The sequence below is a fragment of the Pagrus pagrus genome (assembly GCF_965226575.1).
Source record: "Pagrus pagrus genome assembly, chromosome: 9".
Lineage (NCBI taxonomy): Eukaryota > Metazoa > Chordata > Actinopteri > Spariformes > Sparidae > Pagrus > Pagrus pagrus.
In genome coordinates, this window is record NC_140193.1 from 19,780,538 (window position 1) to 19,806,944 (window position 26,407).

A 26,407-nucleotide genomic window follows, 5' to 3' on the forward strand; every position below is an offset into this window, starting at 1 on the left:
CAGCTCCCAGCTCCTTTCACACAGCTTCCTGCAAAACAGGGAGGCAAACAAAGGCCATTTATTAAGTGAAACAAATAGAAAAAAATGCTTAAAATATAATAACAATTATACGTATGAGGCTATCTTCAGAGTATAAACTGAATCCAGCATGTTTTTCACTGCTTGTTATTCAACATCAGTGCGGGTAGGATGAAAACACCAGAATGCACACACATGCATGCACGCACACACTCTCAAATACACACACACTCGCACAAAAAGCCCCGGGGTGTCAGATAATCACAGCATCTATTTAAACAGGTAGATCTCCTCAGAGGGGATGAAGTTATATATAATTGATAGCTTGCAGTGGGAAAAATTCATTCATCCTCTGCTTTCTATTCAGAATTCAGCGTGCTGCGGTGTTCGGTGTCTCAGACTGTCCTTCTTAATCACTCTTTAATTACTCCTCGCTGGAGCATGCACAACAGTAGTGGTTTGTAATCCTGAAATACTTAAATCAGAACATTAATTTCAGCACATGGGGAGGGAGAGGTTTGTCTTCACAGGGCTTCTATGGATGTAAAATGTGACTGAAGGACGCTGCTGGTAAGAGACATACTTAGAGCTGAAATCACATAATAAGAAGAAACATGAAGGTTGTACTTTAACAGCGTGTCACTGTTTAATACCATCCAAACGCATTCATTTACTAATTAAATCCTGGCTGTAATTTACTGTTGTGATTTTGGAGTTTTGTTTTGCGTCAGCACACAGATCCCTTACAAACGATGAGCTCAATCAAACATCCCCATAGACCCAATCACAGATGTAGCATTAGACTATAGACAGATATGTCTGATCGAACTCTGATAGTGCTGCAAGTCAAAAACACAATTTCATACTGTTTTACTTTGTTTATGTGGCGGACCCTGCCACCTTTCTAGCCTCAAGCAGTGTTCTGGGGACCTTATTTTCCTCTGAGAACAGCTTGTTTATTCAGTTATTGAAACCTTCTATCTGAGTTTGTTTTATTACCTCGTTAATACTGTAAATATTAAAATACGGAGTTTGATTTCTTCTCCAAAACTACATAGTGCGCCTTTAAAGCATAAATGCACTTGGTGTAGTTGTACGCAAGAACTAACAAAGCGTACTTGAAGAATCAAGTCAATTATCAGTGGTTAATGAGAATTGTGTTATTGTGATCAATGGGCAAACAGCCTGATGACTGATATGTCTTTATCTCTTGATATTCCACAATAAAGGTCTATTAATCACATTTCACAACAATATAAATGTATTTGACTGAGTGATTTGTAAGAATAGAATAAATGGCTCACAGATTGTAGCTGGCTGAGTAAGGCATCCACTCCAGGGCTGCGCAGAGTGGGGCCCGGGAGGGTGGTTTCACAACATAATCCACCCAGAGTTACGTTTCTTGTAAGAAATGCATGTGGATCAACCAATTAGCCCCATCCTAACTAATCTTTCAGAGATTATGGTTGCACACGCAGGACGCACATACTTTCCTCGGGTCCTCCTCCTCCTCCTCCTGCTCCTCCTGCTCCTCCTCCTCCAGGCCTGCTCATTGGCTGCGGCGGTGACGGAGGAGGAGGAGAGACTGACTGACTGGCACGAATTCCTCAGCGCTCCTCAGATTTCTTGCGATCACGGACCTCCTGCTCGCCTCCGTCCCGACAAACACCCAGACCAGCAGCTCCCCTCCTCCCAGCGCACCGTCCAGCAGAGCCGCTCTCCTTTTCTTTCTCCTCCCTGCAAAAATGGTAACATTGAAGCCCTGAAAGTAGCTTTCTGTCTCAAGTTTTCTCCAGCAGCTGGTGATGGACGTGTTAAACTCTCCTCCTCTGTGTCTCTCTTCGCTAAACCTTTTACTTTTTCTTGTGTCCACGTCCAGATGTGTCGAAGTGTCGCCGCGCTGCTTCTGCTGGCCGTGGCCGTCTGCAACGCTCAGGTAAGTTTTTTTTTTAGCTCTGAAGCTGAAATCATTTTTTCTTTGTGAGGTTTTTCCTCATGTTTGAACCAGATCCTGCTTCGTGCGTCTGTGTGAGCTGTCCGCCTGGAGGAACAGTAACAACACAGCAGCTTTGTTCACAGGATGAGGAGGAAAACATCTGGACAGGGTCTGAGTCAGTCTGTTAGTGCTGTGCTGAAAACTAGACATTTACTGTACTGAGCGTACAGCTTGTTATAGTATTTATTTTCTTAAGAAGAGCCAATTATGCCTTTTATTGTTGGCACTCTGCTTAATTACCAGCTTCATTGTTGAGACAATCAGGCTCCCAGTTTAACTAAATTGCCAGTGAGGCAGTTTCTTTCTCTAGGGACATTCATAATCCTCAAAATGATTGCACACATAATGCAGTTTGATGTGTTTTTTTGTAGGCAAACACAATTTTCATCCTGTTGGACCACACACACACACACACACACACACACACAAATACTCCCTCCTAGTCTTTATTCTGTGCAGTTGTGAGGACCAGAGTGGCACAAGAGTGACAGACAGCTGGTAAAAGAAAAGAAGGGAGGGCAAGTGTTTGTGTCAGAAAGCCCTGCTCGCCTTGTGTGTGTGTGTGTGTGTGTGTGTGTGTGTGTGTGGGGTTGTCTGATGGCCCCTCATCATCAATCCCGCAGGATGCTTCGGCTGCTACTGGCAGCTGCTCTAATGGCGTACAAACACCGTTGTTTGGGTGGTCAGTGAGGAGAGCATGTGTGTTTGTCTGTGTACTCAGGGGCTGTGAGAATGCTCACCTTATGGGCCTCGCACTGCGGCGCTAAGTAGTCCAACCTCTGAGTAAACACGGAGATAATGCGCTGTTAGATTAGCTGGCCTGATGGCACAGGGGGGACGACCACCTTCAGTCTTCTCTTCTCACTCGGGGTGAGGAAGTGAATTTCCCAAAATGTCAAACTACTCCTTTAAAGGGACAGTTCACCCCAAAATGAGAAATACATATTTTAACTCTCGCCTGTAGTGCTGTTCGTCCATCTGGATTGTTTTGGCGTGAGTTACAGCGTTTTGGAGATATCCGCCTTCTCTCTAATATAATGGAACTAGATGGCACTCAGAAAAATTGTTTAAAAACTCAACAGCTATGTCTCTTTCGCATTAATTGCGTCCTCCTTGGCTGAGCTGTAATGTTGGCTAGCCTCTCGTCCATGAGTGGATGCTCGCTTTCCTCTGAGCAGTGATACGGTTCAGTAGAGAGAAAATAGTTCCTACATGAAACTGTTCACAACAAGGTGTGTAGATTATCTTGAGTAACCGGGTTATGATTTCTAGAAAGAGAAAATGCTGCAAATGTATTTCCATCTAGTTCAGCTACATTAGAGAGGAGGCAGACATCTCTACAGCATGACCAAAACAATCTGCCCTTTATTCTCAAACTATGGTACGTGCACCACTGGTGGTTTGTTAACCCTTCTCTGGTGCTACATGGATGAGTTCATTAAAAAAACATTTAGCAGAATTTCAAATGAATATACTTCAACTTTTAAAATGTAATTTAAAATAAGTTTTGTCTGCCTTGTAATATTTTTGTCCAAGCCTGCTACGTAGTCACATTCATGCATGTCACACGGGCCTCCGTCATCCACGATTAGCTACGAGCTAAACTCACAGCTAAGCTGTGATAGCGAGGTAATAAGCAGAGGTAACATGAGGGGTTCAAAAACACTGCAGACGTGGCTCCAAACGGGAACTATCAGGAAGAGAAGTGCGGAGCAGGACGGAAATATTTTGAGCAGCCGTCTTGAAACTGAAGTTGAAGACAGAGTGAATAGAGCACGAGTGCAGCGTCCACGGCAGCTGCTAAGGTTTGCAGCAAACAGCACAAAACAATGAGCTGAATAAAGTAGAGCTACTGTCGTAATTGTGGTACTCAGAGAGCCTAATATCTTTGGAGTCGGTACAGCTTGAAGAAAAGTTTGAGACAAACTGATCTAGACAGATAAATACCACTACAGGTAGGAAGCAAAATATTTATTTTTCATTTTGGAGTGGACTGTCCCTTTAAAAACTAGAAACACACACAAACACACACACACACACACACCAGGTGGTGGTTGATGACCTTGCACTCTCACCGGACACAGCTGTTGAACACCTGGCTTTGTGTTGACTCCTCTGTTGACCTGCACAATAGTTGCAGGCTGAAGTAATGGCTGCAGCCTAATTAGAGGATAGATTCTTTCAGACACTACGGCAAATACAAAACACGAGATAAAACCACCTCTCTGCTGCCTGGTCTATCTTTATAGCTTCACGCAGATGGCCATTAGCGTCTCAACTGCCACAACATTACTCATGTAGGCCCCCTCCCCGCTGACCTTCCTCGTCTGTCCCTACCTTAGCCCTCTGGCTGGAAAATGTGCCATTGTGCGCGCCTTTATTAGATTCACGGCCCTGATCTGTGAGGTATGGCATGGTGGAGACAGAGCACACAGCAGAGTCTGTTGAGTATACCCACCGAGTTAATGGGGAGGCATCTTTAGAAAGACATCTTTTCTCCAAAGGTAATTGCCCTGATAATATATGGCCAGCTGACTGGCCGTGGGAAGGGCCTGATCTGGCATTCCTGCGTGCCGTCTGAAGGAGGTCAACAAGTTGGAGCGAAGCTATCGCAGGGGAGGATCTGATCAGCCTCGAGGGTGTGTGTTTAGATTTTCAGGAAAAGAGCAGGAGATACAAATGAAACGCAGGATTCAAACGCAGTGTGTGAATCGATGTGTTTATTTTCTGGCATGAGTGTAGGGCATTAAAGCCTGGACACTAAGTCCTGATTTATGACAAAGGACGGCGCCCGTGTGACTCCTGAGGTGAGAAATTGCTGCGTTTGAAGACAAGCCTAGTGTGGCAGCAGGGTGGCCGGGGTCGGCACTCTGCTGGAAACGAGATAAGCATCTTGTGAATAAAATGTTGGAGCCTTAACTCAACCGCACAGGGGGCTTGGTATGCAAAGGAGGTCGAGATTCAGGCGTAGTGAAAGTCATAAGAGTTTGCGGCCTCAGGGGACATGTGCGCACACTCATGCATATAAACAGAGAGAGAGGGGGGTGTTTATATTTCTGTTTATATGGCATCCGGTGTTATTGTGTTATCCTGCAATAGTCATGGCGACAGGGTGGAATGACACAGTGGTTAATTAGGTTATCTGCGCCAGCTCTGGATCTTGAAAAATGCAGACGTCAAGAGGAAGTTAGTCCAACAAGGCAACCAGAAGTCCAAGAGTTGAGAGGTTGAAGAAGAAGAAGAAGAAGAAGAAGCTGGTCCCCCTGATGCCCTGGATCTGGAGCAGGCTCTGATTGAGCCTCTCAGGCACCCTGCCATGTTGCCATGTTGATGCCTGTTCTCTCTCATCCAAGGTGGGCTAAAAATATCTGCCCAGGTGTAGGGAACACGAGCATGAGGGGACGCTGTGTCCTCTGCCTGTATCAGCCTGCTCTAATTACTGTAGCCCGACATCCAGTCATGGACACTGCGCGGGGATTGTGGAAGGACGGCGAGATAGAGTGATGTAAAACAGAGAGGAGACGGAGCCACAGTCATGCAATTATAGCAGGGGGAGATTGTGGGTGAGGTAAGACTTGGCGGTGTAGTGAGGGGGTTGAGAGGAAGAAACAGGGGGGGTGTGTGCTGTGTTTCATGTCCCTGCAGTGTGTTCTCTTCACTCTTGGCTTGGCTTAAAAGGAGTCCTCATTTAGCTTACCAGCTGTATCTTATCATTACCGGCACCATGCACTCAAAGGCGCTGCACACATGAATTAACACGAGCGCACAAAGACAAAGAGCAGCACGACTCAAAGGGCTTGTGAGCAAGAGATAATGAATATGTAAAATACCGACTTACTCATGCATGCTAAAAGTTAAAGGTACGTATAGGTGGCGAGGCGCAAATAAGTTCACTCGGGAAAAGACTCAGTGATGCCAACAGTTTCCCCTTTGTTTTATGCTTGTTAGCTCGCAGTCAAAGGCACTGAATCAACATCATTAGCCCGACATGTTAAAAAGGAAGTTAATTGACAAAAACCAACCAAATACGACCAGTTTCATTTCCACCAGAGATCGTCCTGTGTGGGGGACGCACCTTCAGATCAGGCCTTGTGTCTGAAATACAGTTTGCTGTCAGATGAGTGATTAACTGGCTGCCATTGTTCTCTCCCGGTGCGATTGTTGAATTCTTTCACCATTAACCAGAAAGCCTTGACAACTGCTGCAGCTTAAAAGTAGCTCATTTACACAGTTTTAACTCTGAAGTGGTTGACTGAACAAATTGAATGTGCTTCAGATGTGTTAAAAGCCAAACTAAAGGCTGTCATCAAAAAATGTGATCTGTAGAGTAGGCTGACAGGAACTCCGACTGTTAAGTACAAAGTAGCATGAAACACAGTACATGTGTTATGTTAACAATAAACTGATTAAATGTAGGTTTTGGAGAACATTTTCTGCTATTCTCTGGATTCAGGAGGATCGATTGACTGAAATGGAATATAATTAGGGCCTGAGCACCGGACGATTTTTCTTTCTTTCTTTCTTTCTTTCTAAACAGGCTCAAAAAGTCATGAAACTTTACTCAAAATTCGAATGTGGTGGAAGTTTAAGTACTTTATTGTTTTTTTGCAATGGCCTTGGCCATATGGCCAAATGCAGCCCCGGGACTACTTTCACTTACATGTATGAAATTCAGTACACATGTGAATCACACCCACAAAAAGTCTCTTGGTGCCATGGCCTAAGCCCAAAGGGAAGTCGACCATTTTGAATTTAGCTCTCAGACTCCTCCTACAGCTTTAACACGATGGACTTCAAATTTGCATATTCATTATTATGTTGTCATTAGTGTACAATTACCTGAAACTAAGGATCATTGTGTTTTTGTTACTTTAAAAGTAAGCGCTTTAATACCATGTTTTCATGAAGATTAGCGTGTATATGCAGGTTTTTTAAAAGTAGTTCAACCTACTTTAAATAGACGATCGTCTCCTTTCCCATTGGCAGAAGTTTGCCTTACTGATTGGGTACTTAAGTTACTTTTTTATTTATTTTACTTCTTTCCTTCTCTCTTTCAAACTTTCAAATGAAGAGGTGCTTGAATGGAGACAGATATAAAAAGTATTCCAGCGCGAACGTCCTTAACCTCATCAAGGGCAGGGCGAAAATTAGCATGTCCACCCCGGGTATCATGTTTCCATCACTGCTGATAAAGCCGATAAAGACAAGTGACTACAGCAGAGTCATTTGACACAGGAATGAATGCCAGTTGTACCCTTTCCAAATGAAGACAAAAGCCAGATGTTCCCTACAGAGGGAGTGGGTCCACTGCATCCTACATACTGGACCTTTAATTGAGGAAATAAGCCGCAGATTGATCAATAAAGCAGCCCTACACTTCAATTTTAAAGACCAGGACCGAGTTCTTTGTGTATTCCCTGAACACATTTTTTAAATGTGTCACAGGTGAACAGCACACACAACCTATGTTTCGTGCACATGCCTTGAAACAGAGACATGCAGGTCAACAGGTTCGTTGATCAACAGAGATCAGACTCTTGTCGAAGAAAAACATCTTTCGACACAGGTCCTCTGGGAAGCATAAATCTGCTCACCACATTTATTTAACACGCTTTCATCCTCAAACTATTTTATTCATTCTGTTTCCTTCTTGACCTTTGAGAACAGAATATGTAACACAATTATCTGAGCTCAAAGATCCACTTACTGGCCTTTCTGAGCGTTCTCCTGCGTATCATCGTCTTCTTTTTAGCAATGGGAGCTGGATCAGGCAAGGTTATTTTGTTTTATATCATTGCCTCAGTGTGCATTGAAGTGGGCGAAAAAGTGTACAAGAGAAGATGAAAAGAAAAGCAGAACATCCTTGGCCCAAATACAAAGTAGAAGAAGAAAACAGACGATTGGACAGTTACGATCAACAGTTACGATCAATAGAAACAGAAAAGAAGGAGTATTTTCATTATTGATGAATCTGCAGAATACTTTTTGATTAAGCAATTCATCTTTCTCTCTATAAATGTGAAAAGAAATGACCATTATCTTCCCGCCCGAGGTCGCATCTTCAAATAACTTGCAACAAATCTTCTCGCTTGAAAATCTGGAACGAGAAAGTGATTGAAATACAACCATCAAAATAGTTGAATTAATAGTTTATAGTTTTTAGCTCAAATTGAATCCGCACTTATGATTTTTGTCAAAGTTGAACCTGAAATCGCAGCTTTTTTTATGAACTGCAGGGGAAAATAAGATAAGTTAGAGCTTATTAGACCTGGTCTGTGTCCCAGAGTAAGTTGTGAGGACGTCTGTCTGACATGATAAAGGTTGAGGTCCGTCCCGCAATTTGTAAATGAGCCTTTTTCCTTCTACAAACGTGCTCCAGTCATTAGCCCCAATACTGGCCTCAAAGAGGGAGCAGAGAAGAGGGCAAGGAATCTACTCACTCCCCTGGCCAGAGCTCAGCATGGGCCCTCCCTCCCTCCCTCTTTCCTTTCTCCCTCCCTCCCTCCCTCCCTCCCTCCCTCCCTCCATTTCCTGGCGGTGGAAAAAAATGCCCCAAAACAGAGCAGGGGTGGGAGGGAAAGGGGAGAAAGGTGGCAAAGTGGACAGAGAGAAAAAGGCTTAGAGGAAAATTATCGGATCAAGACTAAGAGAAAGACAGACATTTATGTTGTAATAGATGACAAAATCGGTGCTTTTTACAGAAAAAGACGACAAGAGAGTGTGGAGTAGAGGACAGGATGGATCAAAGTGGGATACCTATGTTTGGTGGTGGGGACAGGGGACACTTTTGTCTCGGCGTGTCAACTGGGTGCACAAGGGAGAGGAGGGTGGTGCTGTGTTTATAGGATTTTATGTTCTCCGGTGACGTTTTAACTGCTAGCAGATGTGGCTCTGCCCAGACCGTGACTTATTTCCTGCCTTTCTTTCGCCTCTCGCTCTCTTTCTCTCCAACTTTCTCTTGTGTTTTTCCTCTCCTCCTTCCTTTCGTTCTGGCTCTTTCTGTCTATCCTTCGTCTTTTTGTTTCTCCCCTCTTCTTCGTGTTTCGTCCAGGGCGTTGTTGTTGCATTTCAGCTCTTGAACAACAGGGCCTTGTGGGTGTAAAATAAGAGGCTTCAGACCGGGGTGACATCATCCTGTCCGTTGGTGCATTCCTTTCACACTGAATAAGAAACAAGAGCAGAGCGAGGAATAACAGGCAGATCCGATTAAACTGGTCCTTAGCGAGGGTCCCTTTTTGTTTCTGCAGGTTTTAATCTCAGACCTGGCCCCTCAGAGAGCGTTCGAGACCACCCGCGAAGCTCTTATCTTTATAACGCGCTCAAATTAGTCTTACTTTGGCCTCGTTATTCCAAGGACACATCCTGCCAGTTCCACTATCAACTCATTCTCATATCAACCCATGAGCTAACCAGGCATCTCAGCTCACAGGAAGCATGTCATTTCATGTGTGTTTCTCAGTGGAGACTTTACTGTATGTCTGCTCTCGAGAGGCGAGAAGAAATGAGACTGAAGCTGATTTGATATGTATGAAGATACAGCTGAATAGATCCAGAGAGAAGAAAAGAATAGAGACACTTTAATTATTGAGGGCAAATGCTACAGCCTTCTGTGATGATTCAAAGCTGGAGCCCATGATGGTCTGTTATGTTTCGCCCCTTGTGAAATAAATTCCTTAAAGGAGGAAACTGGTTCATAGTTAGTGTTCAGCGCGCGGAGTAAGAGCGGTTCTTCTTTGGCTGTGCTCCACTTCTCCTCCGGTAAGGCCTGGTTCGAGGGAAAGAGACGCGGGAGGGAGGTCTTTGTGGACAGAAGGAGACGAGCTGTTCAATTTGAGTCCTCCCTGTCCTCTTTCGCTTCTGGCGCTGAGCCCACATTTCATGAAAGCTGACGAGCTTTGGACAATCCAGAGCTGGAGAGACAACACAGAGGGAGAGAGGGAAATGCTGGAGAGGGGGAGAGCAGGGGCACCTCTCTGACCTAAATACTGAGGAGATTTTGGCTCAAGACGAACTCTGTCGGACCCCAGCTGAGGCACAACATAGCTCAGGAATGTAACCCCCTGCCTCCTGATTCTGTCTCTTGTCTACATCCCTCACCTTCACCTCTTTTCCTTCTCTGTGATTTTTACCTCGTTGTAATTAGAAACAAGCTTGGAAAAGCAGGGTTGCGTTATGAGGTTGCGAGGGTGAAGTTGCCTTGCTGTGCGCACATTTGTCCGTCCATCTGTCAGTCTGAGATTCTCTGCAGAGAAGTACACGGTGTAGGGAGTGGAGTAACAGTAGGTAAGAAACCAATATTGGTGTTCTGCTTTTAGTAACGTGACATTTCTAACACGCGACTCCTTAGAAATAACGGTTACTGTGTGTTTTTACATGTACAACACGCAAAAACTGCACACAACTCAAAAGAATTGTCCAAACATTTGGGGAACACGCTCATGAGCGCTCTCGCCGAGAGTTAGGGGAGGAAACTGGCCCCACAGTCTTTACGTCTGTCCTCTGAAATGTCTAACTGTTCCTTTAATGCCTTCATATGTACTTCATGTCCCAGTAGTTGACAAGACAACCATATGTAAGAAATGTTTATTCTTAAAATTGTATTTTTAGGTGTTGCTGATTATAAAAGATGGCTAAAAAGTCTCTAAATGGAGACAGATTGATGCCTTCAGAACACAGCTGGGAGCTCAAATGCCTGCCTCGACTTCACTGCCTCGTCTGTTCATGTCAGCGTCATTGTTAAAGCTCCCTAATGTGTTCTGAGATATAATTTCTTTGATGAATAACTATGATTCCCGGGGTGGGGGGTGTGTTGCCAAGTAAAACATCAGTTTTTAATTCTCGTACTCCATTACCCTTTTTGTTTTTCTCGATTCAATAGTCATCATTTTTCCAGTAAATTAAAACACGATTAACTGCGTCCATTCAGAGTGTTGTTTTGAATCAGATTTTTTTTTGTTACAGTTTTTGCTGTGACAAACAAATCTGAGGGAAGATCGGGTCTGAGAATAAAACCAAGCCTTGTTTTTTAAATAAAGAAATGTATACTGGTGACCAAAAGAAGCAGGAACATCATTACTTGTACCCTTCAGAGATAATTTTGTTTTCATATTTCAAGTTGTCAAACAGCATAATATTTTTCTCATAAAGACATTCACCAGACTTGCCTCGGGGCAAAGAGGGAAATGACACTGAGGTGGCCGTTTACGCGATAAATCTAGCGACATCCTATAAATCTGACATCAAATCCTTACATCCTTATTGAGCTCATCATGCTGATGTAACACGTGCTGAATCACATTTCACTGTTTTGAAATCCAGAACGATTCAACAGCACCGTGAAGCACAACCTCTACAACGAGCACAGCACTGAATCTCTCAAGAAAAGCTCGATACCAAAAGGACTTAATGCCGGCTTGTCGTATTGGACTGCATTAAAAGGAGCTCTGCGTGCCCAATGAACAGATCGTCCTGATTCAACTGATATCGTTGTTTAAATCGTTAACGGAAAGGTTAAATTCAGCAATTAACACACGCATTTTTTTTCAAGTAACTTCCATTATGCTGTTTGTCACTGTCGGCGTATCCAGGACGGGGTGTTTACAGTCCCCGAATCAATGTTTTCTATGCTAATGAGGGGGCAGGGTGCATTGTGGGAATAGGATTCACGGTGGCTGTAAAGTGACACGCACAGGAGAGAGGCATCGATTGGCCTCCTAGATCAATGGAGCATCACCGAGATACACACACACACACACACACTGAAAACACGTATGCGCCAAACACGCAGCCGAAGGCGGATAGGATCCATTACTCATACTGCTGTGCGTATCGACAGATGCAGAAAGGCATGCACAGAGACGGTCTTAATGTGTCTTTCATGTGTTAGTGGGTGCAGATTTAGCCGTGTTGTTGTCGTACCGCCTGCGTCCTCACCGGCAGAGGAAATTGAAAGAGACTTTTTCACATGTGAAGCGAGAAATGCATTGCCCTTTAACTCCTCTCTGCCTCAGCATGGAGCCATTCAACACGTAGCAGGGGAGAAATTGACTTCACAGCACAGCATCTCGTCTTGTATCTTCACCATCTACCTGGTTTTTTAATAGTCAGACTCCCCGCACAGCTTCCTCCTCTCATCCTTCCTCCTCCGACTTCCATCAAGCTCTGCATAGCTGGTCTCGGCTCACTGGCATGTCTTTTGCAGCCCGTAAAAGGGCATGGCACTGGGAATAGGACAGAAGACAGAGAGAATTAGTACACCAGACTTGAAGATGAAAATTACGCACTGAGGGCTTTAAGAAATATCAGTTAGATCTCTTAATCTCCTAAAAAACCTTTAGATGATTTAACCTCCTGACAAAAAGATTGAAATGGGGGAAAAAAATGGAAGACAAAGAGGGCTGGAGTCGAGGAAAAATGAACTGCGAATTGTGTATGTACAGTCAGTCTTTTCCTTGAGGCAGTACTGTACTCTGTTTAGTCAGTTGTGATTCACCAGTCACTTATCAGCGCTCCGGCTCCAGTGATTGTTTTTAAACGGGAGAGAAGGAAAATGAGGCAGTGTTTGTCTGCTGCAATGAAAAATTGATATCATTTAAGTAGGACACCCACAGTGGGTGTGTTTGTTTTTGTTTGTGCCGAGTCCATTTGTACATTTAATGTCTGCGCTGATGGTGATTCGGTTAATGAGTGTATTTACATGCACTCGAGTGTGCCAGTCAGAATCCCGACTGTGTTTTTGGCATGTAAACATGAAGGCATAAAACTGCTTTGAGGTGTTTTTTTTTACTTAAACAACTTCTTGCCAAGAGTAAGATGAGAGGCTCGATACCACTAATGACTGTATAGTATTAATAAAGTTAGCTTAGCTTAGCATTTAGACTAAAAACGGGGGAAACAGCTGTTCTGGCTCTGTAAAAAGCTTACAAAATCTACCTACCAACTCCTCTAAAACATTTTAGAAACAAATGAACACTTTTGGACTCCAGGAAGTCACTGCTCCTGCCGTGAAATAGTGCGGCGCATAAGCTCTCGGCAAACCTTATTTCAGGCATCTAAACAAAAACCCTTTCATAAAGCCCATTGACTTTGAGACGAGGGAACCGGAGGTGCAAAAGTGCTAACTGATTTCCAGGACTCAATCCTGCAGCACTCTAACAACGCCACAGGAGTTATAGCCCGTGGCATGGCGGGTGAGGAGCCATCTTTATCAGAATGGTGCAAATGGAGAAATTCATTTGCTATTTTATGTCTGTCTCTACATTTAGCTTTTCACAATTTAGATCGTGGTCTTGAGATCTTGATATCATTTTCAACAAGACTGCCAACCCCTACTTACTAGCCAACATATACGTCTACACCAGCAGCAAAGATTTATTAGCTAATATCTGCAATTATATCAGCTTTGCCAAATGAGTGGTCTAGCTCTAGGAATGAGAGGAAAGAGTGCACAGTTAGATAACCACAAACCTGGATAAAGCTGGATTTAAATGAATACATGAGCATTAATAACCAGTTTTCTCTAGGTTCCATCCAAACATCATATCCCGAATTCAGATCAAAACCAGGTTAAAAATTAAAAGTCAAAACCAGGACCTGAGCGTAGATGTAAATGACCGATTGTGCATGTGATGGAACATGTCTGCCCACTCCATGAAGGCTACACGCAGACATTATTTATGACCACATCGAGGCAGCCTCACTACCCTGGTTTGTTGAAGGTTGTTTGGGCGACATTACAGTGGCTTCGTCCATTTTCCCTCTACGTCAATCATAAAATCTGAACAACAGGCTCTGCTGTGATCTCATTATGGGGCTTGGTTCCACTTGCCTCTCTTGATTGACACTTCTGTGATCTTGCCACAACAGGAGCCTGTACATGCTCTCACCATAGCAACAATCCACTTGAATCAGCTGGAGAAGAGGAAAAAAAAAAAAGAGCCCTGTGCCTCTGTGTTCATTAGCTAAATGTCAGGAATCCTCTGCTGGTTGTGCTCTGAGAGAAGAGGTGGACAGACAGAGCTCTATGTTTATACCAGTTTCATTTAAGCAGACCATCCATTATTCATGTTCTCACTGAAGGTTTCTACAGGTTTCAACAGGCTCCTACCCCAACTGTGTCTAACAAACCGAATTGTCCAACATGCTCAAAGCCACAGGGATCGCTTTGAAGATTTTCCATGACCTCAACTTTGGAGTGCAAGTGTGTATGTGTGTGTGTTTTTAATCGTGCATAGAAATGAACCAAAACCCTACAATCCCTCTCCTCTCACCGCTTTGAGGTTAAAAGCTGCACCACTGCGATGCACGCATGTGACTGCCCACCTCCCCACCTCCCCGCATCCATCTTGTTATATTCTATCATTAGTGAGCTTATGAGAGTTCGGTCGCAAGAATCCTGCTTCGTTTTAACCTACATACCAGAACCGGTACTCACAAACACACGCGCAGGAGCTTGGGAGCCAGCTCACGTGCGCTCGTTCGCAAGAAGGCCAACTTTCTGTCTCGCTCTTACAGGAAACAGCAGCTTATGGAGGAGGAGGGGAGTCTAGAAAGGCAGGGAGGAGAAAAGATTTCTCAGAGCATGGGAATGGGCCCAAAGGAAAACACAGCTCAGACTCCAGATGTGGAAACACCCTGTATACACACACACAGACACACAGATAGGGAAAGGAGGAGGTAATGAGGGTCATAAAGCAGCTCTCGGAGCTCCGCTTGGCATCCTGTGATTGGTTGGTTTGTAGCTCCAGTGAACTCATCTTTTTTTTTTCTTTCTTTTGCCAAGCCTGCCGGCAATCTCCTTTAACAAACAAACAAAAGATAAAGAAACAGGCATGAAAGTGTCAACAAGAGAAAATGAGACTGACTGAATCTGCCAGAAAAGAAAGTTGACCTGACACAGAAACGATGGAAACATTTGATTTTAATGAAGGCAGATTTTTGAGCTTACAGTTTGGTCGGCATCCAGCGAAGTCTTATCCTGCTCGCCTGTGCGGCTCTGACTTCATCCTGCGTTCCCTTCGCACTCACACACACACCGATAACGCTGCTGTAAACACCACAGCTGTTGTAATCTGGAGCACTGCCTTGTTTAATGGACGTTAGAGGCATTAGCTTCACCATTTACATTCCTTTCTAAGTGGAGTGTGGTCAGCTGTCACTTCTCGAGCTGAGTATGGCCATCGTTGGCATGGCAACCACTAGCAAACGTAAGTGGGTCCACAGAGACCTCGATCACAGTGTAGACACGAGAACATGAAATAGGTGTGTTGAAGAGCAGCATACTCGTCTGAATTTGTGATTTTAACAACAGAAATGTTGAAAAACTGCATCTTGATCCGGATCCGAAAGATAAACACACAGTGATCCTGCTGACTTAGAGGTTGGAGCAAATGTTTCAGGAGAATGTCAGAGTCACGCCCAAGAGTTTAAGGACTTTGCACGAGGATGAAATGTGAAAAATGATGGGTCAGAATCGTGACCACAGAGTTGTTTATCATGTTGGTGAGGTAGCGCCACCTAGAGGGGCGTCATCAGACTTTGCAGGATGGCTCAGAGTTGGTGTGAAATTGAAATCTGGTGCGTTCATGAAGTGGTTCTGGCCACACTTACAGCTGTACTCTGAGTTATCCAAACATGTTAAAGGTGCACTATGTAGTTTTGGGGAAGAAGAGAAAGATCTTGATTGGCTGATATTTTTATGCCTAAACAAACTATATAAACAAACTCTCTTTGTTTTCATGAATGAATAAAACAAAAAACTGACCTTGAAGGGCAACACAATTTCATACTGTTTTACTTTGAAGCTAGAGAGGTGGCAGGGTCCACCAAATATAAACAAACAGTGTTGTGGGGATCTCATTTTCCTCTGAGAACAGCTTGTTTATTCAGTGATGGAAAAGATGAATATTTCTGAGTTTGTATTATAACCTCATTGATTTTATAAATGTTACATTTCTGAATTTGAATTTCTTCTCCAAATGTTAGTGGTGGTGGAAAAGGTGATGACAGAAAAGTAATTTTGTATTTCACAGTTCAGGCGTTGGCAGAGAAAAACAACTTCAAATGGAAACACAAACTAGGCCAGTCATTAATCCTTTGCCCTTGGCCCAACTTTCAACTAAACTCCTTTGAAATCTGTGAAGATGTTTTTGTGATAAGTTGCTTTACCAACGAACAAAGGTGCAAAATCAGAAGCGGCTTTGTTTGGATGTCATCCGGGGGAGAGATTCTCATAGTGAGGAGGAAGCCGTCTCTCTGGGGCTCGTGAAAGACGATCGAGTGTGATTAAACGTGGTTTAATGTGAATGAAGAATCCCCACAGAGACTTTGGGTTTGGCGTGTGTTTTAAAATGTGGTTTAACGCCTTCGCAGCGCGTTCGAATGGGCCCGTTAATAAGGGAACAGCGCCGCCATGTGTGTGAAACCTGTAGCCTCAGAGAGTACACCGAAGTGCCAACAACGTGTCTCCTTTCTTTCAGGAGCAGCAGAGCAAGAGCAAAGTGTGTGCCAACGTGTTCTGTGGGGCCGGCAGAGAGTGTGCCGTGAACGAGAAGGGGGAGCCCAGCTGTCTGTGCATAGAGGTGAGTGTCGGCTCCGCAGGGACGAAAGAAGAAGTGGGAATGTGAATAAAAGACGACTTCTGTGTAGAAATTTACCCCCTAGCTTTCACCTCATAGTCTTTCTTTTTTCTTCCTCTCTTTTTCAGAGCTGTAAGCCCCACAAGAGGTCAGTGTGTGGCAGCAATGGCAAGACCTACAGGAACCACTGCGAGCTCCACAGGGATGCCTGTCTGACTGGCTTGAAGATCCAGGTGGCCCACGATGGACACTGCCAGGGTACGAGCAGCAGCAACACAGGATGTCGCAATCTGACCACACATTGAACTTTAACAACTTCTCGTTTCCCTCCCTGGATATTTTTAACATGTTCACACTGTGATCCTGGCTAAGTTGAAGACTTGCGAAACTCTCTGTGGTTACTGTGTCTCTGAAAAACTTTGGCAGGAAGAGGTTAAAAATAGCCTTCACCCTTGTTGTGCTACTGCCGTCTGATTCTGATTGCTTACTTAACTGTGTGATTCAGCGCAGCAGCGACACAGACAAAATAGACAACAACACTTTATTGGTGAGCATATGTGGGTGTTGCTAAGGAGGGATGCAGCGATCCAAGTTTTTCTCTCCTGATACCGATTCTGATACCGTGACTCAGGGTGTCTGCCAATATTGGGCCCGATCCAAAACCAGTGCTCTCTTTTTCTTTTAATTTAAGAAATTATATTAGTTAACTGCATAGGACTCAATGAAATCATTCTTGATGTGAAGTCATATGAGACCAGGGGCTGCTGTGGCACTAACACTGATTTGGGCCTGAATTGTCAGTTTGGCAGTGATGGAATGTAACTCAGTACTAAAAAGTAATATTTTAACCTATTATTTTTACCTTTACTCAAGATAGCTTTTAGTTACTTCTAACAACACTGCAGTTTGTTGCATCCTAAAAGTTTGTTGTGAAGAGTGGAAGCTCAAATATTAGAGTCTCTGCTTGCTTGGTTATCCTTTATCCCAACAAGACTTTCTACTGACCCTCAACCATTTTTCCTCAGACCACCCTTTGTTAAGTATAAGATTGAGCATCTTAAAAACTCCCTAAATTTGGAGGTGTAACATAGAGGTTCAGAAAGCATCGTTTGGCTCGCCTTGACAAGCTGGTGTCACCTGGTTCAAGTGCTGATAATCCTCATATAGCTAATTGAGCTGATTAGCAGGTGATCTCTGAACAAGCCCATGGAGCTGATACGCGAGGTGACCGAGTTGATGGCCTTGACTTATCTATTAATGCATCTAATATTAGCGTCTTATCTTGAGTGAACTTTCACTGCTCACACTCGATGATGTCGCGCTCTTTGTGTCCCCGCTCGGCTGGACATTGATCAGAGCGGTGGCAGGAAAGGTAGACACAGAAAGTGGTTATATCACACCTTCTTCTTGACAGACCTTTGCCCAAGTGTTGAGTGACAGCCAGGTTCATTTCCATCAATCTCAATCAAATCAGTGCTGTGCAATTGATTTTTCTTTTTTTTTTTCCTCAAATGTTCCAATGCTTTCTCTCTTCTTTAATCTTTAGAGAAGAAATCAGAGCAGGCTGCTGCCAGCCCAGGTGAGTTTGTGTGCATGTGTGTGTGTGTGCAGGCTTTGATGTTTTTAATTTAAACTGTATTTATGAATTTATGTTTTGAGGACTTAAAGTGTTCATAATTTTACTGCCATAAGAAAAAACTCCATTAATGTTAATTTATTTAAAGGTGTTATTGATAACATTCAGCCACTAAATGTGGTTTTCCATCTCCCCTCTACCATTGCATTCACGTCACAACACCGCTGTTTTCGTAATCATCTGTCCCCTCAAGTGGTTGCCAGTTTGTGGAACTAGCTAATGCTGCTAATGCTTGTTAACAATGCTAGCTTGCTAAGGTTAGGCCAGTGCAATACGCTGGGTGCGTTCTGTAAAACTCAGCCATTTTTACGTCTTTTTTACACAAACTGGCAACTACGACTAAAACTAAGACTCTTGATGCTGACTAAACACACATTACTACATGATATCAACGGCGTCATACAACTGGCTCGCAAACCCTCTTAGAAGCTGGAACCAACCATCAGAATTCTTACAGAGATAAACAAAACAATCATTTTGGACCTGACAAGCATTTTAAAATGATTGATTCCCAATTAAGATAATTTTTTTAAGGAAAAAATACTTTTTTAAATGATTTTTCCACATAAAAATGTTACCAATATGACTTTAAATCGTTAAAATTCAGAGCAATTTTTTTAATTAGTCCATGGTTCACAGATGGGTTAAGCTAGGTCTGGGACTGAGATCTATTATGTCTGCGCAGTTAACTGTATTTTATAGTCGAATGGAATGGAACATAATGACATAATGAACATGGCAATACTGACTTATGCATTCACAAAAGGACAGGTATCAGTTGTGAAATAGCTTGCAAGATAGAGAGATAGATTATTAATTAATGCTGTTGACCCTTGGAAATGTTCCCGCCCCTGCAGTGGTGTGCTACGCTGCTGACCGCAACGAGCTGAGGAGTCGCGTGATCCAGTGGCTGCAGACTGAGGTCATCCCAGACGGCTGGTTTGTCAAGGGATCCAACTTCTCAGACATCCTGCTCAAGTACTTCAAGGTGGGCTTCTTTCCATAAAAGACACAATGGACCTGATTGTCTATTAATGCACACTATCGCTCCCACACCATTCTCTGTACAGAATACTCCGGTTTATTTATCCGGGTGGGCCTCCTCTAACCACCCTGATCCTTAAAGCTGCCTCAGACTGTGCCTAATTATTCATGTGACAGATCTTTCAAGCGTGTCAGCTGATGGTCATAATTCAGTTTAATGAGGATCTCCGGACCCCTGCCTTGAACGGCATTAAAGCAGAAGACTTGTTTAAACAGCAGTATTTATTTCTCTGGTCTTGCCCAGCACATACTTTATTTATCCTCTCATGAATGTTTTCAGTTCAACTGTCTTCCACAAACACACCACACGGTCATTTAATGGCTCTTTAGTCATCTGACAAGTCCACCGCCATTACCGCCATAACTATTTCAAAAGCCCTTGAAAGAGACAGCATTACAGAGCGTATAAGTTGACAAGCAGCTCTGATTAATTCAGTGTGAGCATTCGTATCAACACGAGTGAATAAACTTGCGTGAATAGATTTTTCATGCTCTTACACCCATTCCTCCTCCAACCCCATTTAAAAAATATTACAACATGAGTACACGCTGTAAGTAGAGCAGGTACTCGATGTGCTCATGTCAAATTGATATCACTTATTGACAGAGTGCTTTTTCATGGCAAACAGTGCTCTCTTGGAAATATTTGTGGTTGTGGCTGCAAATTCACTGTCAGCCCAGACCAACCAGTTTAAAAAAAACACCAATGATTTCTTTCAGAGTAATTCTGTATTTTCACAAATTGATTGTTGTCCCTGTTCCTGCAGTCGTATGACAACGGTGATGCTCAGCTGGACTCCTCAGAGCTGCTCAAATTCATCCAGCAGAATGAGTCGGTTGTGGAGCTGCAGTCCTACGCAGACCAGGAGAGCAACAAGCTGCTCAGGTCAGTGTTTTTGTGGTTTTGTATGCTTATAAGTATTTGAGTTCTTTTTAATTCTTTCACCCTCCGAACTTTGTAGTCTTCTGTTTGCTTCTGTGGCAATGCTTGCACATGCAGATCCGTATCTGTGTGCCACTGTGCTATTTTAAGGTGCACGGAAAAGTCATCGAACCTTATCTAGCCAGTGCAAACTTTTCTGAAGGCTTCCAGTGGGAGCCCGCACCGGCATAAACAACTGTGCTCTATGGAATTAGACCCTCTAAACTAATTATCATTGCGTCTGTGTGCTTGTTTTCTCTGTTGTCGCTGCATACAGCAGCTAATATTTATTCTGTGTTTGCATGTATGTTTGTGCTTCCCAGGAGCCTGTGTGTCGATGCCCTCATCGAGCTCTCTGATGAGAACGCCGACTGGAAGCTGAGCTTTGATGAGTTCCTCAACTGCCTGAAGCCTGGCTTCAATCCACCAGAGAAGAGTGAGCTTAAAGGAATAGTTTGTATATGTAATGTGACGCTGATAGTATACGGATGCATTGAAATGAGCTTAGTCAGACAGTCCTGACACACAGCCAACTGTGGAAATGAGCTTCAGATTGCTGCTGGTTTTTTTTGTGGGGGTCACTTCAGTCTGCTCAGTCATCTGGCGTTGATATATAACTGGGATAAAGTTCACAGGAAGCAGAGAGAAAAATAACATTCACTCTGGAGCAGTGAACCCTGCCTTTACTAGACTCAAGGATACACACACACACACACACAATCTGGAATTTACACAAATACACAAAGCATGCCCAGTGTATGCTTTGTGTATTTGTATGTGATAAATCTGGAAATTTACACAGAGTCCTTTGCTCATGGAAATCACGACTTTCAAGCGTGGACATTTCAAGAGAGCGATACGCATCTTGAAAGTTTTTAAAAACGTCTCAAATTTATTTATTTATTTTAACGTCCAACACACATGCTTCACAAGTTCTGCACAGCGTGGGTGTCGGCACATTTTGCTGACTTTTCATTAGTGAGCTGAAACTAGCCAAAGGCATGTGACTTTAAAATTAAGATACCGGATGAATTATGTGGCATTTTGAAATGCTGACATGAATTGATTACAGTGCAATGCTGCTTCTATTATCGTTCTGCTGCAGTATATTATCTGCGCTCTTGGCTGAAAAAGTTTGCCGTGCGTCTTTTCTGCAGAATGTGCCTTGGAGGATGAGACATACGAGGATGGAGCAGAGACCCAGGTCGAGTGTAACCGCTGTGTGTGTGCATGTGGCAACTGGGTGTGCACTGCTATGACCTGCACTGGTAAGTTAAAGTCGCGGAGGTGATCTATTTGCTATTTATTCTTTTAATCATCTTAATTAACTCACAAATGCCTTGTGAACATTTTTGGCTATTATTTCACCTGTCCAGATAAAACAGCAGCTGTGGACGAGTCAACAGACGCCGGGGCGGAGATGACTGAGGAGGAGTGGAACCTCCGTGTGGCTGAGCTCAACAAGCACCAGGTCTGTCTTTGCAATCGGAGAAACCCCTGTAAACAACAGAAAAATTTAATGAAATGACTCATATCAAGAGTTTGACTCATATCAAGTGTTTGTCAAAGCGCCATTGTTGCCCACTCCTCAAACGCTTCCACTTGGTTATAAGGGCCATGAACTTTCACTGACATGAGCCGTAACCCAAGTGCTTGCTCTGAGATTCCTGTACGATATAACCTTGATTACTCACAATGTGTTTCTGGTCTAAGAGCATTTGGAATCAAACTGCTCAGCCAGCACAAAACAATTCACAGAGGAATTGGTAGGTGTAAATTTTTATGTGACTGTGTACCAACCCAACACAGCTCAGCGAGCCAGCGTATCAGCGGTTTTATGACGCCTGGCTCGAAAAGTGGAACAGTAAATCAAAAGCTGCGAAATAAAGAAATGTTTTCTAAATTAGATCGATAAAACTATGAAATGGGCAGGGGTATAAAACAGAGGGCAGATGGCAGAGGAAAAAAAGAGCTAAATGATCTCCAACATTTTACTTTTTATTAGAAGCTGTTGAAGGGTAGGGATGCCGTCGTGATTTACTGTGGAAGATAGTTATAAAAAGTTATATAGTTACTGTAGTTATTCCTAAGGGTGAATATCAACCGGCTGACAATACACTGCTGGAAATAAGACAGCCAGCATTATCCAGCTGTGTTAAAGGGGAACACCAATTTTACACAAAATCTGTTTACAGGTCTCCTGCATATGTGAAAAAAATTGTTTTATAAAGTCTGTTGTGGCTCCAAAAGGAGCTTTGCAAAGTTGGATAAATTGATAAAGTAATGAGTCAGCATCAGTTGGGGCTAAAGAAAAAAAATCAGAAGTCTGTGTTCCCTATTTCCAATTTCAATGTGTCCAAGTGTATCTGCTCGGGAAAACATGGATGCTGCAAATGATTGTTTGAATGAATGAATGACAAGTCTGTGAACTTTACAATCAACACAGCAGATGATTTAACAGATTAGGGCACTTAAAAAGTGACAGGAGGAGAAGGCTTGCGCAACATGCTCACAGGACTTCTTTCCAGCACAAATGAACTCAATGGAAATGAAAACGGCAGCTACAAAGTTGTTACAGCATGTTTCACATGTCTTTTCGCATGTCTGTCAAGTCAGGTGGATCTTTCCCAGTTGGATCGCTGTCCATTGCACTTTTCCATGTTGGAGGTCGTTTTTTTCCGAGTTCCTCGTACAGTAGATTGCATCAGACTGAGCTGATGGCTGTTGAGTTGCATTGTGTGTAATGCAGGCACCAGATTTTGACAAGGAAGAAGAATGTGTGGAGAAAAAAAAAAAAAAGACATTATCTCTGGTCTGCTGCATCGATTTTGATTTATGTCCAGTTTATTATAGGACTTCAATACTACACTGGTGACGTACCTACTTACTGTACATAGCCTATTATGATGTACAACATTGATGGAAACAATCGATGTCAAAAATGTCTAAAAAAGGGATTCGGTGTTACTGTCAGCTCACTGAGGACATAATGGAATGCTGCTTATGTGTGTGTGAGAGCGCGAGGCTCACAAGGTAGAACGAGAGCTCTGGCTTGAGGCCATGGCTGAGTCAGCAAGGTCAGAGACTCCAGAAGGGCAGCTTATAATGCCACTGTAAACAAATGTGGCTCTGTGGGTACAAGTTTGGTGTAACCAGCTGTACACTCATTTCGGTCACGACGACCTTACTTCAAAATACAGTGTTGTTTTGACAGTGATATGCGTACTTCCAAAAATTTTAAAGGTACAATATGTAACATCTCCACTTCAAATTGTCTAAAAATGACTAGACCCTAATTTGGTTGCTTGACAATGGCATCATATCCCCTTTATTCCCTCTAGTTGCTACAAATTCCACGGAAACACCAGATGATACAGCAGAGTGAGCAAGAAAGTCAGCGAGCATGACTAAACGTAGTGTGAACAAACGTTAAAGCATTACCTTGTCCGCGAAACATTTTGAGTCACGTCAGGTAGATTTCTATCGGCAATGGTCGTTGCATAACAATTAAAACAACAGCTCCCATGATCCCACGCTGCTTCACGATATCATCAAACTACGTCTTTGTTGTCATTGTTTTGATTGAGACTGCCTAGGGGCAGAAATGAATGTGGGCGTCACGATTCTCCAAATCCATGATTGATTTGACTTTCAATTTCAAGCTCATGATACGATTTTAATATTAAATTCAAACATTTTTTTAGATGATAGATGATTTAATCATTTATATTATTAAATCCCCATTAGATTTACTGTCAGTGCATTGGTGTCGAGCTCTGATTGTGACGCCCATAGAAGTGACATACTGTGCGTTTAAGAAAGAAAAATAAGCGTATAGATGCTTATTCAAATATGTACCCACATCATTAATTATTCATTGGGTTAAATGATACACTAAATGTAATTTTTCTGTTTTTCTTTGTGTAAATACAGGAAACCGTTGAGAAGATGAAGAGCAGCACAAAAGAGGCCTAAATAAGGACGCAGTGACGGAGAGGATGCACGTCATCACCCTTCCTCCATACTTGATTTACCTTGCGGCCATGTGTTGTTGTTGTTAAACTGACTTTTTCATGTTTCTCTGCTATGTTAATTATTATACTTTTTTTTTTTTTTTTTTTTTACATTGTTTAAGTGTTCGTGTTGATGTTTATTAGATTCAGGGGAAATCAAGGAGTATCATAGGATTCCCTCATGTTCAGTACTGTCATATTTGATTGTATTATTGCGCCTCTACACTAGTCCTGGGGCTATTTTTTACTACAATCCTTATATTTTTACAGTTACTATGAGAAAAAAAACTGTCAAGTTGTCACTGTTTTGGAATATGGAAGTCATTGTTTGAGAAGGGGTGAGGTTAGGAGCTCAGTGAATCCAGCTGTTGAGATGAGGGAGGCGTGGGAGTACAGACAAAGCTGACCACTTGACACCAGGTGCTGCATGTTTCTCGACATCGTCATAGGTTTTTATGGTCAGGATGTTGGTTAGAGAAGCTGGGATAAGAGCATAAAGCTACAGTGATTTTGTTGCCATGTAGAACTGCCACAGTAGGCCACTACTTGACTGATGCACTTCTCTTTATTTTTCACTCGCTTTCTTCGGCTTTCGTTTATCACAAGCCTGAAATTTGTTTATATCTTACCGCTGAAGTAATCATTGTGCTGCGAAAACGTTTGCTTCTATGTACAGTATGTTATTGGCTTGAGTTGGAATTTAATCTTGTTCCCGTGTTATGCTCAGGCAAGTCTCTCTGGTGCTTTTCATTTCTCCGTCTTACATTTCTGAGATGATGACATAGCGGTCCATCTTCTCTCACCCAGGTGAGACCTGATCTGAACATAGCATGGTGAATACTGAAACCAAAGTCTTGATGTTTGAATGATGTGCAAAATCCTCCAGGTAAAACATTACTCTGGACCCAGCAACAACACTATACCTGTGCTTTCAAAATCACTCTAACAGAAGGACTAGCCTCACTGTCAGCTAAAGTAGCTTAGACGCATCAATAACTGGGTGCATTTTAACTGAGTGTGCGTGTGGATGCGTGATTTTGTGTGTGTGTGTGTGTGCTATGAAAGTGTGATGCTGAGAGTAGTTTTGTTTGTTAAATGTGTCTATTTGTTAAAATCCTGTATCTAAATTGGGAGGTTTGACAATATAAAATCAGTGCCTTAGACCTGCAAAAACTAAAGGTCTCTACCTTTGCCTGCTATTATGCCACACGGCATGGGACGAATGAGTGTGCTTTGCTGAAGTTTAGCAGTGAACTAGTGCTTTGTGACTCTATCCCTGATACATGTCCGTGTGAAAGTTGCATTACTAGTTCAAGCAAAATCTTTATACTCCACTAAAAGTGCAGAGACTGTAAGGTATGTATGCCAATAAAGCCCATACACCACAACACAGCTTTGTCACTTTGTATGTGTGTGTGCTTGTATCTGCCAAATTTCAATTTCAAATATTGTGAGTAAAGGAAAGGTGAAGTTTCCATTGGAGAGTAATATAAATAACTGTTTGATGATCCAACAAATACAAAGCATGGGGGACCCGTTAATTCACTGTTAAACTCTCTCATGTGGCTGCCAGTCGGCTGGGGGGTATAGTCTTAAAATAATGTTGCAATATTTTTAGGCTATATAACAATACACAATATACATCTCGATATACTTCATAAAAGCTAGGACTGGGTGACAAAATCAATCTGAAATTGGCCTTTGTATGGCAGCATTGACACTATAAATATGACAAAATGATAATAATAACACAATGAGATTTTTGATAAATATTTACCAGTAACGTGGATTTAATGACTAAGAGGATACAGGCAAAGTATTAGAACAAGTAAAATAGTCTGGTTAGTTCAGAAAATTGCATCAATTCACTGTAATGCAGCCTTTAAAACCAGGAAAAGACATGCCATCCATATCACGATATGATACCCAAAATCTAAAACAATATATATACCTATATATACAGTACATAATATATATATGTATATATACATATATATGTGTGTGTGTGTGTGTGTGTGTGTATACATATATATATACATACATATATGTATATGTATATATATATACTATACTATACTATACTTTTGTCATTCATGTTCAATGTATATTGTATTGTATAAAGTCCCCCTTTTTTTCTGTCCTCTGTAATGACTGGGCAACCTTTCCCCTTTATTCCTCTGAACTTTATTGGACACACCTAAA

General features: G+C 42.6%; 1 protein-coding gene across 1 annotated transcript; it reads left to right on the forward strand.

Moving 5' to 3' along the window:
* The first annotated feature begins 1,629 nt into the window (after positions 1–1,629).
* Positions 1,630–25,595, forward strand: LOC311262207 (follistatin-related protein 1-like). The gene is made up of 11 exons (XM_084361455.1): positions 1,630–1,766; positions 1,898–1,954; positions 16,492–16,593; positions 16,719–16,848; positions 18,137–18,169; positions 19,084–19,214; positions 20,038–20,156; positions 20,516–20,628; positions 21,350–21,460; positions 21,569–21,663; positions 24,126–25,595. The coding sequence occupies exons 1-11, from the start codon at positions 1,764–1,766 to the stop codon at positions 24,165–24,167; spliced, it is 936 nt and encodes a 311-aa protein (XP_084217581.1). The 5' UTR covers positions 1,630–1,763; the 3' UTR covers positions 24,168–25,595.
* The last annotated feature ends 812 nt before the right edge of the window (positions 25,596–26,407 follow it).